The following is a 13,477-nucleotide window of genomic DNA, read 5'->3' on the forward strand; positions in this document are numbered from 1 at the left end:
TTTAAAAATAATTTTTATCTAAAATTAAAAATATTTTTATTTTTATTTTTATATAAAAAATAAAATTATTTTAAAATGAATTCTGTGTTAAAAGTTAATAAGTGATTTTTCTTTCTGACTGTACTAAACTGGAATCGTCTACTAAAAAATAATAATATCCGCGGGAACGGTTTGATGGCACATCAAAACGGATTTGCAATCTTTTATGTTCACCACGTGTAGATGTACTTTAGACTATTATATCGACATACGGAATATATAATGGTTGGCAAATCATTTTTCTCTGCAAATTCTTTTTTTATTTTCTCCATGTTCCCCCTGACATTTTAAGCATTTATTATTTGTCTATTTTGTTTTTTTCTCAGGGCCTTTTGCAATATTTTAACCTGGTAGAAGGATGTTTAAAGCTAATCCAAAAGTACCAAAAACAACACAAATTCAAATACGATTGGATAGTCCGAACCCGAGTAGATGGATACTGGAACGCACCGCTGCACCCGAGTAACTTCGTCCCGGGTCGGTACTTGGTCCCACCGGGGTCCACCTATGGCGGGCTCAACGACCGCCTCGGAATCGGAGACCTCAACACCTCCACAGTCGCCCTCTCACGCCTCTCCCTCATCCCCGAGCTCGACTCGGCCGGATTCCGTCAACTCAACTCGGAGACCGCCTTCCGAGCCCAACTCACCACCCGAAAAGTGTCGTACGTCGCGAAACGCCTCCCCTTCTGCGTCGTTTCCGACCGCAAGTACGATTTCCCTCCGAGCCGGTTCGGCGTGCCGGTGGCGGCGCTGTCGAGCCGCGGGCCTCTGAGCGGTGCCAAGTGCCGGCCGTGCGCGCCGGTTTGCCGAGGGCAGTGCGTGGGCGACGTGATGGCGGGGCTCTACAGGGGGTGGAGCTGGACGGATTGGGCAAACGGGACGCTCGAGCTCTGCGACGCGCATGGCGAGTGGGAAAGCGGTTGGGAGAAGATGTTCGATCGAGTCGCTGGGAAAAAGCTCGCGACTGAGAGGAAAAGAGGAGGAAGTTTGACGCTGAAGAAGTGTGTTGATGATTTTGAGAAAATGAAGAGACGGTCGGGGAATTGGGAGGCTCCTCGGCCGGAGAAGATCTGTGGCATGGGTTTGGAGTCCAATTGAGTTGGTGGGGGAATTTTTGTAGTTGTGGTTATACTACTCTTACTCTATGGGTGTCTTGTAAATTAAAAAATAGTTTTTTTATGAAAAGAGTAATCTTAAATATAGGAGAAAAATAGTTTTGGAGATGTTGGATATAATAGTTCTTTGAATTGCGAATATAACTTTTTTATTTGTCGCTCTGAAGAATTGTTATGTAACTTGACATGAGTTGTAATATACACATATTACCAACAGAAACAAGGAGAAAATAACAGAGGTTGTTTGGTACACAAAATTCTTATTATATGATTTGCCATTGATATCAATGTCTCTGTCCCCGTAGAAGGTGGAATTCAACTGGGCCATTAGAACTTTACGTGTCACTAAGAGAAGGAGGGAAATAGCATTTTTAAGATATTGAAAGAAATAAATAGCATAAATTTTTTAAAAAGGTTAATAAATAGAATAAATCTGGTAAATGTAATTTATCACATAAAATTATGTACTTTTTGTGCTTAGTGCAAAGCCATATATAGTGGATCGTGGTGGTGTTGCAAGTGGTGATCTTTAATAGAATTTTGATTTTATGTATTTTTTTGTGCTTAGTGCAAAGCTATATATAGTGGAACTGGAAGCTGATTCAAGGATTTTGTTAGTGTTAAATATGCTAATAATGGATATTCATTTGCTCCTATTCTTAGTTTATTTCAACTTGCACCTATTTGTGTATTACCACTTCATATAGGCTTGTTTAGTTTGCTTATTTAAATTTTTAATTCGAATTAATATGTGACTTTATGTGAGAGTTTTTTACTGTAGCAAAAAGGTTAGATATGACTGTTTCTAAGAGCTTGTAGCAAAACTCGAATTTTAAACTCAAATCAGTGAAATGAACGAGGTTTTATCTGTTATTAGTTTCAAAAATGCCCTATTCTTTGGAAGTTAGTTGCGGAATAAAAAATTCTTTCACATTTGTCTTCTTCTCTGAGTTAACAAGATGGAAGCAATGTATTGTCTGTTAGTTATGATTTGAGAACAAAACTTAGTGTGTGGACTTCCTGCTTCGGTGGTCTCATTTTAATTGTCCTACCTTGAGCTAAAAAAAGATTGAAAAGTTTATATCCAGCTTTTCAACAAACCATATCTTTGCATGGAAGCATTTCGAGATATGTGTGTATATTATTTGTTTCTAATTCATATAAGCTTAGGTTTAGTTATTTCAAGATTCTGACCTTTTGGAATGTGTAATTATTTGCCAACCTTCATCAAGTTGTTAACCACTTTTATCTTTTGATTTTCATATGTGTCATTGAAGCGTTCTTCTTTTACTTGAGAAATATGAGCACTTCTATTCATCCAAAGCAGGATGACTCGCAATTAGAGGGGTGTGGGCAAGGTAGGACCCACTGCCCTCTAATTCCGAGTTATCCCGACTCGGGATGAATATCATTTTCCGGGAAATATGCAGGGTGGTTGTTGTCAAGGACGTGAGGTTTTCCTGGCTTGCCTTTGACTAAGCATGTATGTTTTAACTTGTTTTCGATGTGCAATAGTTGCCGTTAAAGATTTGAAGGCACCATCAAAAGCCTTAAAATGGCACAAAACTCGCCCGTGAATCTCTATTTTGCAAATGGAACGTATTCTAAACTTTTCTCTACCACCTGCTCTCCTTTATTTATTTATTTTTTATTTAAAACATTAGAACTTGCTCTGGATTGTTCAATTTCACGTCATTGATGACTGGTATTTAACTTGATGGAACTGCAATTCTTAAATGGTTAAGTTCAAAGTTTATACAATTACAACAAGGAATTCACTCTCAACCAAGAAGTTCTGATGTTTGCAAATCGTATTGGCTAAACAAGTACAATTTCAATTTGATCTCATAGTTACATTGTCAGACTGATATCTCTATTAGCATCAGTTGGTTTTCCTTTTAAATTTTCATGTTATCAGATAATAAAAACGACTTGTAGTTTATCTTACCATTTGGAGACTTTGTTTGGAACTTGATGTCGTTAATTGGAATAGTTCTCTTAATGTGTTTGGTTCGTTAATTCGAGTTGAAATGTGATGTAGTGTGAGAATTTTTTACTGTAATAAAAAAATTAAATGTAACTGTTTCTGAGAATTTTTTACCGTAACAAAACTCGAATCAGCGAAAAGAATGAATTGCCTCTTGTTATTTCCTAAAAGATAAAAGCAGAGGTTAAAAATTGAAAATGAACGTATAAAAAGCAGATGCTATTCTCTCTCTCTCTCACTCACACACACACTCTCTCTCTCTCACTCTCCCTCTCTCTTTTAAGATGGGGTGGTTCAAAAGTTTAAATTTTGAATAATTTTGCTTAATGTGGATATTACATTATCAAAGAATTTAATAATTAAATACTTAATTATACAATCAATGAACATATAAAAGGAGTAATATTGTTTTCAACCAGAAAAAATGTTAGGATTATCGTTCCTCGAGTTTAATGCCATTATCAAATATAATAACACAATTACGTATTTAAATTCGGAAATTTAATTTAGTATATGAATAAACAATACAAACCACATTATTTTTTCCATGTATATGAATAATATGACATATGTGATCAATCCCAAATTCAAAATCCATTAAGAACTCGTTTGTTTGTTGTATTTAAATATATGAATTTGATTCTGTTATAGTATTTATTTTTTATAAAAATTTAAAATTTAAATGTTAAAATTAAAAATTAACATGAAGAAAACAATAATTTTTAAGGTGGGCTCGTCTGTTCCTTCAATCTGATTGGTGAAGATAATAAGAACTGGAGCTATCGAGACCGTTGAACGTGGACACATCGCGCACTAACTGTTTAATTAAAAAAGGAAAAAAGTCTCTCAAGTCTCAAACATGGAAAAGAAAATGGCACCAAAATGAATCAATAAAGCATTTGAAACAGAATATCTTATTTCTTCTTCTTCTTCTTCTTCTTCTCTCTGCGTCTGGGCATGGGTCGTCTAGGTTTTCTCTTCTTCTTCTTCAGTTGGTGTTTTTTGGCTTCTTTGCAATTCTTTTCGATAGTCGTCGATGCTAAAGGCAATAATCTCAACGACCCTTCTCTCACGCCCATCAATCGCGATCTCTACCACTCCAGGTAAATCTTTGTTTATTGTTAAATCACTCTTTTGAATCACGCGAATTTTGACTGATTTGTTTTAAATTGGAAAATGAAATTCTTGATTTGTGTTTCTGAGACCTAAATCTTTGAAATCGGAGTAGTTTAAGTAGTTTTCCCCCCATTAATCCTCAAATCGATTCACTGTTCTAGTAATCACGTTTGTGTGGCCGGTTAATCATGTATTGTCGCTAATCGTAGCAGAAATTAACTTTTCTATTTCTCAGGAAAACAATACTGAAAACCTACTTAAACTACTTTGGATTTAAGTTTATACTAATCTTAGCACAAACTATCTATTTATCAGAATACAATCAGTTTTAATATTGATTAGTAAAATTGAATTTGCTTTCGGTGGAATTTTGCAGTGAGGATTTGATGGAAGAGATAAAGGCTTTAGTAAATCGTCACCCAGACAAGCTCACTGTATGTTTGTCTTTTTAATGGAATTTTCTGTTATAATCACTCACTATGCTTGAATTTGATACTGATTGTTCATGCGTTTAAAAAACAGTTGGAAACAGTTAAATCTAGGAACAAGGGTTACCAAGCGGACGTTAAAGTAGTAACATTTTGCCGTAGAAGGCAAGAGAGCGATGACAAGTCCAAGTTTCGGATCCTTCTTGTAAGTTCTCCAGGAATTTTATATTATATTCTTCGATTTAGGCGCGCCACAATTGATCAGAATTTACATAAGGGACAAGTAGCAATGTGCAGTGTTCAGGTTTTCCTATTATTGAATTTTAATGTATGCGGGGCTTTAAACAGAGCATAAGTTATGATTTAGTGGATAGATTGTCTCAGATTGGTAATGGGTGGTGTTTTTGACAGATGATTCCTTGTCTTCCAGAGTTTTGGGCAGCATGGGAGGGAGCTTATTACATCTGAACTTGCTTTGAGGATCTTGACAATCTTGAGTGAGGAGCAATTTCTACCCGACTTGGATCCCACTTCCCTAAATAGTACGCTTGATAAGTTTATTATTAAGGTAACTTCTAATCTACTGCTGGTACCCGTAGAGTCTTTTCCCTAGTTAGTGTTTATATGCCTGTAGATTTACTTCTAGTGGCTTTTTTGTGTCAACATTGTTGGATATGGATCAACGACCCATTTTAGACGGATTGTCACATAATCACTAAGGATAACCAGAGCAAACTGACCAGCCTCTCACTATGCAATGTTTGAGGGACCTATACTTGAGCAATATAAATTGTAATAGTTTTATTTTTAGGAGAGGTGTTGTTAATTCTGTCTTAGTTTGGATACTAAAATCTAATGATATGTTAGGTGGTGCCAATGGAAAACTCAAATGGTCGTGAACTTGTTGAAGCAGGAGATCTTTGTGAGAGAAGAAATGGTAACGTAGCTCATTGCAACGTTTTTGAAGTAAATTTGATTTCTTGGGTGAATAAATGCTTAAAATTCGTACTTTGTGCAGGGAGAGGTGTTGATCTCAATCGAAATTGGAGCGTAGACTGGGGCAAAAAGGAGAAGGTCCGTTGTGCCTTTCTAGGATATAGATTTTCTTGCGTTGTATACATTTTTAAGTGATTCTTTGCAAAACACGTCACACTCGTTCGCCTGCTATTACATGCTCAAAACTTTTTGGTTTCCTCGTTTATGTTTTTCTAATTACAGGATTATGATCCATATGAAGAAAATCCCGGAACGGCACCGTTTAGTGAGCCTGAAACTCAGATAATGAGGAAACTTGGAATATCCTTTGACCCACATATATGGGTCAACGTGCACTCAGGAATGGAGGTAGTTGCTTCTTGCTTTTGTTTATTTTGTTTTCTATTTGTGTACTTGTTATGTGCCTCATATTGCTTGTTGTTTTCAGGCCTTATTTATGCCATACGACCATAAAAATACTACTCCCGACGGAATTGCTTCTCAACAAATGAAGTTGTTGCTTAAGAAGCTGAACCACCTTCATTGCGATGAACGTTGCATGATTGGATCTGGCGGAGGCTCTGTTGGGTAGTCCCATTTACTACTATCTAGAACCATAAGTTCCACCTGTTTAGATGCTCCATAATAATCTGTGAAATGATATCTCTTCAGTATATGGCTGATCGTCATTTCAACTTCCAGCATTATATTCTTCAACTGCACACGATAATGACATAGCAACAATGAAAATTACAAAATGTTGGCGTACTGTAAAATTTACGTATTTAGTTTTTTTTTTACCCCTTTTGGCCCCTCGTCCGTCCAAAAAGTCTAAAAGCTAATATGCTTATGTGCTTTATTCCAGGTATCTTGCGCATGGAACAGCTACAGATTATATGTACGACATTGTAAAGGTCCCCATGGCGTTTACATTCGAGGTCTGTTAAAAGTATTTCTTTTGTTTAAAAGTTTTAATAATCAATGGTGCATTTCTCATTGAACTGGCGCATATAATATTTCTGCCGACTGACAGATATATGGCGACGAAGCAGCTTCACCAAAAGATTGCTTTAAAATGTTTAATCCTACCGACATCAACACCTTCAACGTATGTTACAATTACGCTAATCACATTTTAACGCTCTTTCCCCTTTGTTCTCGAGGCTTAAAATCTAGAGCAAACATTTGATATAGAGTCTTATTAATGGAGCTTCTTTTTGGGTTTCAGAGAGTACTAAATGATTGGTCAGCGGCATTTTTCACAATCTTAAAGTTGGGGCCCCACCAGCTTGGTGAAATTCTCTCAAAGGCTTCTTCATCCAAATCGGAAAAGTGGGTATCTATTGATGAGTATCTTGAAGGATATTTAATGGAAAGGAGTAGTAGATATGGGAAGAAGAAGGAGGTTCTTGAGCTTGGGATGCAGGAGATAAGAACATATTTCAGGCTTTTTTTGTTATCCTCTGTGCTTTTAATGTTCATGTTCTGTGCCAGAATATCAAAAGGCAAGAGACCAATTGTTTCCGCCATTCCTCTCTGACATCGCACATGTAGTGATGTAATTCCATATTTTTTGAAAGAATGCATGTTAATTTTTTTTTTCCTTTTAATTGTACAAGTGCACACCGTCGCAATACTTTGCCTCCTGCACACACGTTTAAAACTATATAATAAAATATAAGCAATTTAAAATTTTAACAAAGCTTGGCTTTATTGTATATTAATATAGTACAAGAATAACTGATATAGCTTAAGCAGGAAAAAAGGAATGAGAATTGACTGTATTATACAAATTCAAATTTGTAGAGAATTTGCGGAGGTTGAGTGGGAGGTTTTTCTGGCTTGTTTTCATTTTTTGATCTTAAAGTTCAACTCCCAGATAATGTAACCTCATTGGCCGAAATCGAGTGTTCTTCTCGAGCTAAAAAGAACACTCGACAATCATTTCCTGAAAAAAAAAAAAAAAAAAAAAAAAAAAAAAAATCTTCAGATTAGAAACAGAAATCTTTTCATATCAAGATATGAGATGTATCAATCATCAAAAAGTCTATTAGAATTCTCTTACTCTATAAAGGATATAACTCGCGGAAGTTTGTATAAATTTGCTTACCATGAATGTGTGTAATACAGTAGGACATGTTTCAGCTGATGTCCATGGCCAATAACTCCGGTCCAGAACCAAATAAACTAAATAGAATTTTATTCCATATAATTGTGCAAGTCAATCTGTTGATATAGCTTAACTATCCCGTTTCAGCGTTTGTTTCATGTATCTAAGAGCAGACCGTAACATTTCCCTGGCTTTCCTATCAGGGGTGCACCCCGATGAAATCATTTCTTCATACACAACGGGGACCTGAAATCCAGACCGTGCAGTTAATATCCATACATGTATGATGAAGATGCTAAATTATCAGATAAAACATGTCCCAACAAAGAGCCAAAGGCGATTATATGATGGCTTGTGATTATAGCTTATGATACCATAACATTTTTTTTCATGCATACAAGCTTTTTAACAAGCTTTCTTGTCCAAATTGTCATTTTCTTATTAGTCTCGAGTTTTTAAGTTTTCCTCCGGCATCATACACAAAAAGATGGTCAACCTAAACAAATAAGTAGACGGGTAGCCATGACAAAGGACGAATCTAATCACTACCTTATCAAATTTGTCAACACGATTCAAAGCTTTCATCAGTGTTGTATATGTGACCACATCTGGTTTCAAGCCCTGCAATTATAAGGAACCAAGTGGAGTTCTAGTAAGGCAGAGAGAAATGTTCTACTTGTCAAAATCATTATAAGGAGGAAAATGAAGGGTTAAATGTGAACAAAATTAGGAAACAGGTTACATTTTCCTTCATGTACTGCAACACGGCAAAGGCTTCAGCATCCCTTCTATCCTCACCAAATGCATTGATCAATGAATTGAGAGCCAAAATACTTGGTTTTAGGCCATCTCCTCTCATAAGCCTGAACGCATTCAGTGCTTGCTCAGACAAACCCTGTCACATCCAGAAAATCAAATGCAGGCTCATAACCAATCCATTAACAATATGACGAGAAAATTACAAGATCCTCATAAGTATTAAAGTAAAATATGATATTCATCCTTGCATTCTTACCAATCTCTTAAAAAACTCTCTCTTTAGACACCTTTCGATTTGATTTACTTAATATCCTAAAATTAGCTATGGTTTCAAGTTTACCTTCAGTAATCCATCTAATTTTGAATGAATCTCATACCGGTACTTAAATTTAAAGGAATTAACAGTCTAAAGGATACTTTCAAAGAATGCAAAGTGCAGAAGAGCATACCCTTTGTGCATAAGCATTGATCAAGGCATTATACATTGTCGAGGATGGTTTCAAGCCTGAGGTCTTCATATCTTGTAAGCAATCCATGGCGTCGTTAAATCTCCCTGACTGGCCATATATATCGATCAGTGTCGTGTAAGTAACCACATTAGGGAGCAATCCCTGACTCTGCATCTTTCCCAGCAAGACTTTCACATCATCCCATCTCTCCTGCTCTCCAAAAGAGTTTATCAAAATGTTGTACGTCGTGGCGCAAGGAGGGTACCCTCTCTCCTGCATTTCCTCGAACAGTTCCTCTGCTCTTTCGTGGCGTCCTGCTTTGCAATGACAGTTTATAAGCGTGTTCCATGTAACTGTATCGGGCTGAATTCCATCCAAAATCATCCGCTCAAACGTCGCCATTGCGTGATCGAGACAATTGAACTTGCCAAACGTATCGATCATGACATTGTAGAAGTGCCTGTCGGGTCTCACACCACTGCTCTTCATCTCCCTCAAAACTTGGAAAGTCTTTTGCCACTCGCCACGGTCGCGATAGCTCGCTAAAATCCTACTGAAAACGTAAGAATTAGGCTGCACATTGCTCGCTTCCATCTCCTTCAACACAATTCTGGCGCTCTCCCACCGTCCGGCATTCGCATAAGCGTCGATCAAAAGGCTGTAAGTGTGCTCGTCGGGCGAAACTCCGTTCATCTCCATCTCTGAAACGACGGACTCTGCGTCTTTCAAAGAGCTAGCCTTTACGTAGCCTTTGAGAAGCGCATTATAAGCCCTAGTCCTCGGTTGCAATCCACCATCTTTGATTTCCTCAAACAAAGCTTCGGCTTCAACGATCCTTCCAGAATTCCCCAAGGCTGATATAACCGCAGTCAAAGTCGCCGTCTTCGGGCTCAATCCCATGGCCTGAACCACCGCCAGAAAATGCATAGCCTGGCTAGGATCACCAGCCTTCGCAAAGCCAACGATTATGTCGTTCAGTAGCTGGCCATCGAGCTCAATCTTGTCGCATTCGATCTCCTTGTAAAGCTTCTGCAGAATTGGCGAATCGATCTTGTTCTTGCGAGTGAGCGACTGAATTATCAAGCTGTAATTGACGAAATCCGAGGGGAAGCCGTCCTGGCGCATCCTGGCCATCAGATTAAGCGCCTTCTCAAGGTCGTCGTTGCGCGCACAAGCGCCGATTAGGGCGTTGTACGTCAATGGCGTCAAGGTTTGCCTCTGAGAAAGCAAGAACGCCTCGTAAAGCTTCTCGGAGCGACCTAGGGCATGGATAAGAATCGAATACAGCAGCTCATAAGAGAAGCAAAGGTTGTGCTTTTGCAGCCACGAAACGACGGCGTATGCTAGACCAATCGAGGAGGACTTTGAGCAGAGAGACTTGAGGAGGGAGTGCCACAGCAGCGCCGGCACGGCACGGTACGACTCGGCCAATTCGAACTCCTCCCGGTCGAGAGAGGTCGGAGGATCCGACCCGGATTCGGTGGCAGCACTGATATTGGTGCGGTTGGAGAGGAAATTCAAGAGTGGATTGAAGTCGTAGCGGCGGTTGCGGAGTGAAACGAGGTCATTTTCGTCGTCGAAACGGCGTCGCATTGAGGAGGAGGAGGATGATAAGGGGGCTTCGCCGGAGCCGGAGGTTGAGACGGCAGAGGCGGCGGCGGAGAAGAGAAGTAGTTGGGACGATGTGTAGTGGTAGTGGTGTTGGTGGTGGTGGCGGGTGTGAAACGTCGTCGTTGTTTGAATTGAAGGGAATTTGGCGGAAGCTGGTGGCGGCAGAAGAAGCTGCATGATATGTTATTCTCAAACAGAGTGAGGGAGTGAGTGGAGATAGTGAAGAACTGTAAAATGGTTTATCGGTTTTTGGTGGGCGACTGGCGAAGGATAGATAGCTTTAAGTGGGTGAACCACAGGTTTCTAACTGTGCGTCGCCCTGTCTACAATAACAATCGTATCTCATCTTTAAAAAGTCGTCGCAAAGTAAGGAATGTTAGCGTTTCCTCCTATGATCAAATTTTCCAATTATCGTCTAGGACACAATCTTTTTTTTTTTTTAAAGAAAAATTCAATTACTACCCTAAGTTTTAATTTTTGAATATCCTTATTTAAACTTAACTTTCAGGACTATAATAGCATTAATGGCGCATTTCGATTTTGAGTTACATTAAATGAATGTTAAGATAACATTTTTCAATGGTGAAATTGATGAGACAATTTATATGATGCAGCTAAAAAATTTTGTGTCGGAGGATGTAAAGCAAATGGTTTACAAACTAAAGAAATTTATTTATGGACTCCAGCAAGCATCTCGTCAATGGTATTCTAAATTTCACTAAGTTATCATCTCATTCAGTTTTGAGATAAATGCGGTGGATGATTGTATATGCCACAAGTTCAGTGAGAGTAAGCATATTTTTCTAGTTTTATATGTTGATGACATACTGCTTGCCAGCAATAATATAGGCTTGTTGTACGAGACCAAGAGATTTCTAGTAAAGAAATTTGAAATGAAAGATCTTAGTGATGTCTCTTTTGTATTAGGGATTCAGATACACCGAGATCGCTCTCGGTGTATTCTTAGATTACCACAAAAGAGCTATATCGAAAAGCTACTTAAGAGATTTGGCATGTAGGATTGTAAACCAAGTGATACCCCTGTAGCTAAGGGAGATAAATTCAGTTTAAGTCAATGCCCTAAGAATGACTTTGAGATTAAAGAAATGTAGAAGATTCCTTATGCTTTAGCTATAGGGAGTCTAATGTATGCTCATGTTTGTACACGTCCGGATATTGCATACATTGTTAGGATGCTAGGGAGATATTTAAGTAATCCAAGAATGAATCATTAGAAAGTAGTCAAACGGGTCATGCGGTATTTATAAAGAACAAAAGATTACATGCTCACATACAGGAGATTGGATCAGTTGGAGATCATCGGTTATTTTGATTCTGATTTCGCCGGATGCCAAGATAGTCGAAGATCCACGTCAGGCTATATCTACCTACTTGCTGGAGGAGCTATTTCCTGGAAGAGTGCTAAGCAGACACTCATAGCTTCTTCCATCATGGCAACGGAGTTTATAGCGTGTTATGAGACATCCAACCACGGAATATGGCTACAAAACTTTGTCAGTGGGCTACGCATTGTAGATAGCATAGAAAGACCACTCAAGTTATTTTATGACAATAGGTTGGCAGTGTTGTATTCCAACAACAACAAGAGCTCGACGAAGTCGAAGCATATAGACATCAAGTTCCTAGTTGTTAAAGAAAGTGTTCAGAGTGGACAGATGTCTATAGAGCACATAATGACAAACTCTATCGTTGCGGATCCTCTCAGTAAGGGATTGCTACCCAAGGTCTTTCATGAGCACACCACTCATATGGGTGTTGTATCTCTTAAGGATATTTAGTTTTAGTAGAAGTTTGTGTTTTAGATGTTTTTTAGATTAGACACGTTGTATTGTCATTTTGGATACAGTTTATGGTTAATTTATGGTTAAGGTTTGTTAGAAAAACAAAAAACAAAAAAAAAACTACAAGTGTCACGTGGGAGGTTGGAAAACTTCCTGGAAGAAGTGGGTGCGTGAAGAAAGAGTAAAATGTGTTAGTGGGGAGTTTGGTGAAAAATAACGTAGGAAAATCTACAAAATTATTATACATGAGTGTGGATAATCCTTTAGAGATAAAAGCAGCTAATCAAAATAAAAATAAAGGATTAAAAAAATGATTGACTAATTAAAAAAATAAATACAAAAAAAGTAGTGAGTTTGCTTCAAATGTCTATATATAGGCGTAGGAAGGCAGACCATTAAAAACCAACATAGCAAACTTTGTGGAGAGAAAGTGAATGTATTGGAAGTAGTGAGAGAAGTGTGAGATAGTGTGTGTGGAGAGAAATTTTGGGAAAAAAAAGTAGAAAAATTTATCCTTTACTCATCTACTTTAATCTCATTATGATATTTTGTACATGAAATTGTCTACACGTTTTTTCTCTCAAGCCTTTTTCTGTACTGAAGTACCATCTCAAGGCAAGAAGTTCATCTGTCATTGTTGGTCAGATTCATGTTTAAGATATATGGGCTGCAAACTTTTGAACCCAATCAAGAAAAAGTATGAGGTTGTAAGTTTTAGAACCTCTAAAAAAATTAAAATAGAGTTGTAAATTTTAGAACTCTATAAAATTATGGGGTTGTAAAATTTAGAACCTCTAAAAAAATTAAATAGAGTTGTAAATTTTAAAACTCTACAAAATTATAAGGTTGCAAAATTTAAAACCTCCAAAAAAATCAAATAGAATTATAAATTTTAGAACTCTACAAAATCATGAGATTACAAGAATTAAAATCTCTAAAAAAAAGATACGATCATTATGATGCAGCTTAAAAAAATATACATGTGTGTATATATATATAATGAATATGATTATAATAATACAGTTTAAAATATTATTATAATTTTGAGTTTGATTTGTGAAGTGTAGCCCTAAATAAAAAAAAA

The 13,477-nt window shown here is 37.4% G+C and overlaps 3 protein-coding genes across 3 annotated transcripts in view; 2 read left to right on the forward strand and 1 right to left on the reverse strand.

Annotated features, from left to right (window-relative positions):
- The window catches only part of LOC21407603, a 4,841-nt gene extending 3,438 nt beyond the window's left edge, over window positions 1-1,403 (forward strand). The window contains exon 2 of the mRNA XM_010096283.2: window positions 366-1,403. Coding sequence (XP_010094585.1) covers window positions 366-1,139 — 774 coding nt within the window. The 3' untranslated portion in view covers window positions 1,140-1,403. The remainder of the gene's footprint in view (window positions 1-365) is intronic.
- A 2,612-nt stretch (window positions 1,404-4,015) lies between these two features.
- LOC21407604 (metallocarboxypeptidase A-like protein ARB_03789) lies at window positions 4,016-7,241 on the forward strand. The gene is made up of 11 exons (XM_010096284.2): window positions 4,016-4,246; window positions 4,636-4,693; window positions 4,782-4,892; window positions 5,118-5,255; window positions 5,555-5,624; window positions 5,706-5,761; window positions 5,906-6,031; window positions 6,111-6,250; window positions 6,528-6,600; window positions 6,696-6,770; window positions 6,891-7,241. The coding sequence occupies exons 1-11, from the start codon at window positions 4,101-4,103 to the stop codon at window positions 7,200-7,202; spliced, it is 1,305 nt and encodes a 434-aa protein (XP_010094586.1). The 5' UTR covers window positions 4,016-4,100; the 3' UTR covers window positions 7,203-7,241.
- Window positions 7,242-7,375: 134 nt separating this feature from the next.
- LOC21407605 (pentatricopeptide repeat-containing protein At5g42310, chloroplastic) lies at window positions 7,376-10,941 on the reverse strand. Its single transcript, XM_024164344.1, has 5 exons — window positions 8,981-10,941; window positions 8,515-8,667; window positions 8,322-8,393; window positions 7,773-8,018; window positions 7,376-7,610 (listed from the first exon to the last, which is right to left on the reverse strand). Exons 1-4 carry the CDS (start codon window positions 10,766-10,768, stop codon window positions 7,902-7,904), a joined length of 2,130 nt encoding a protein of 709 aa, XP_024020112.1. The 5' UTR covers window positions 10,769-10,941; the 3' UTR covers window positions 7,376-7,610; window positions 7,773-7,901.
- Window positions 10,942-13,477: the final 2,536 nt, after the last annotated feature.

The sequence above is a fragment of the Morus notabilis genome, unplaced genomic scaffold, assembly GCF_000414095.1.
Source record: "Morus notabilis unplaced genomic scaffold, ASM41409v2 Scaffold314, whole genome shotgun sequence".
NCBI classification, from domain to species: Eukaryota; Viridiplantae; Streptophyta; class Magnoliopsida; order Rosales; family Moraceae; genus Morus; species Morus notabilis.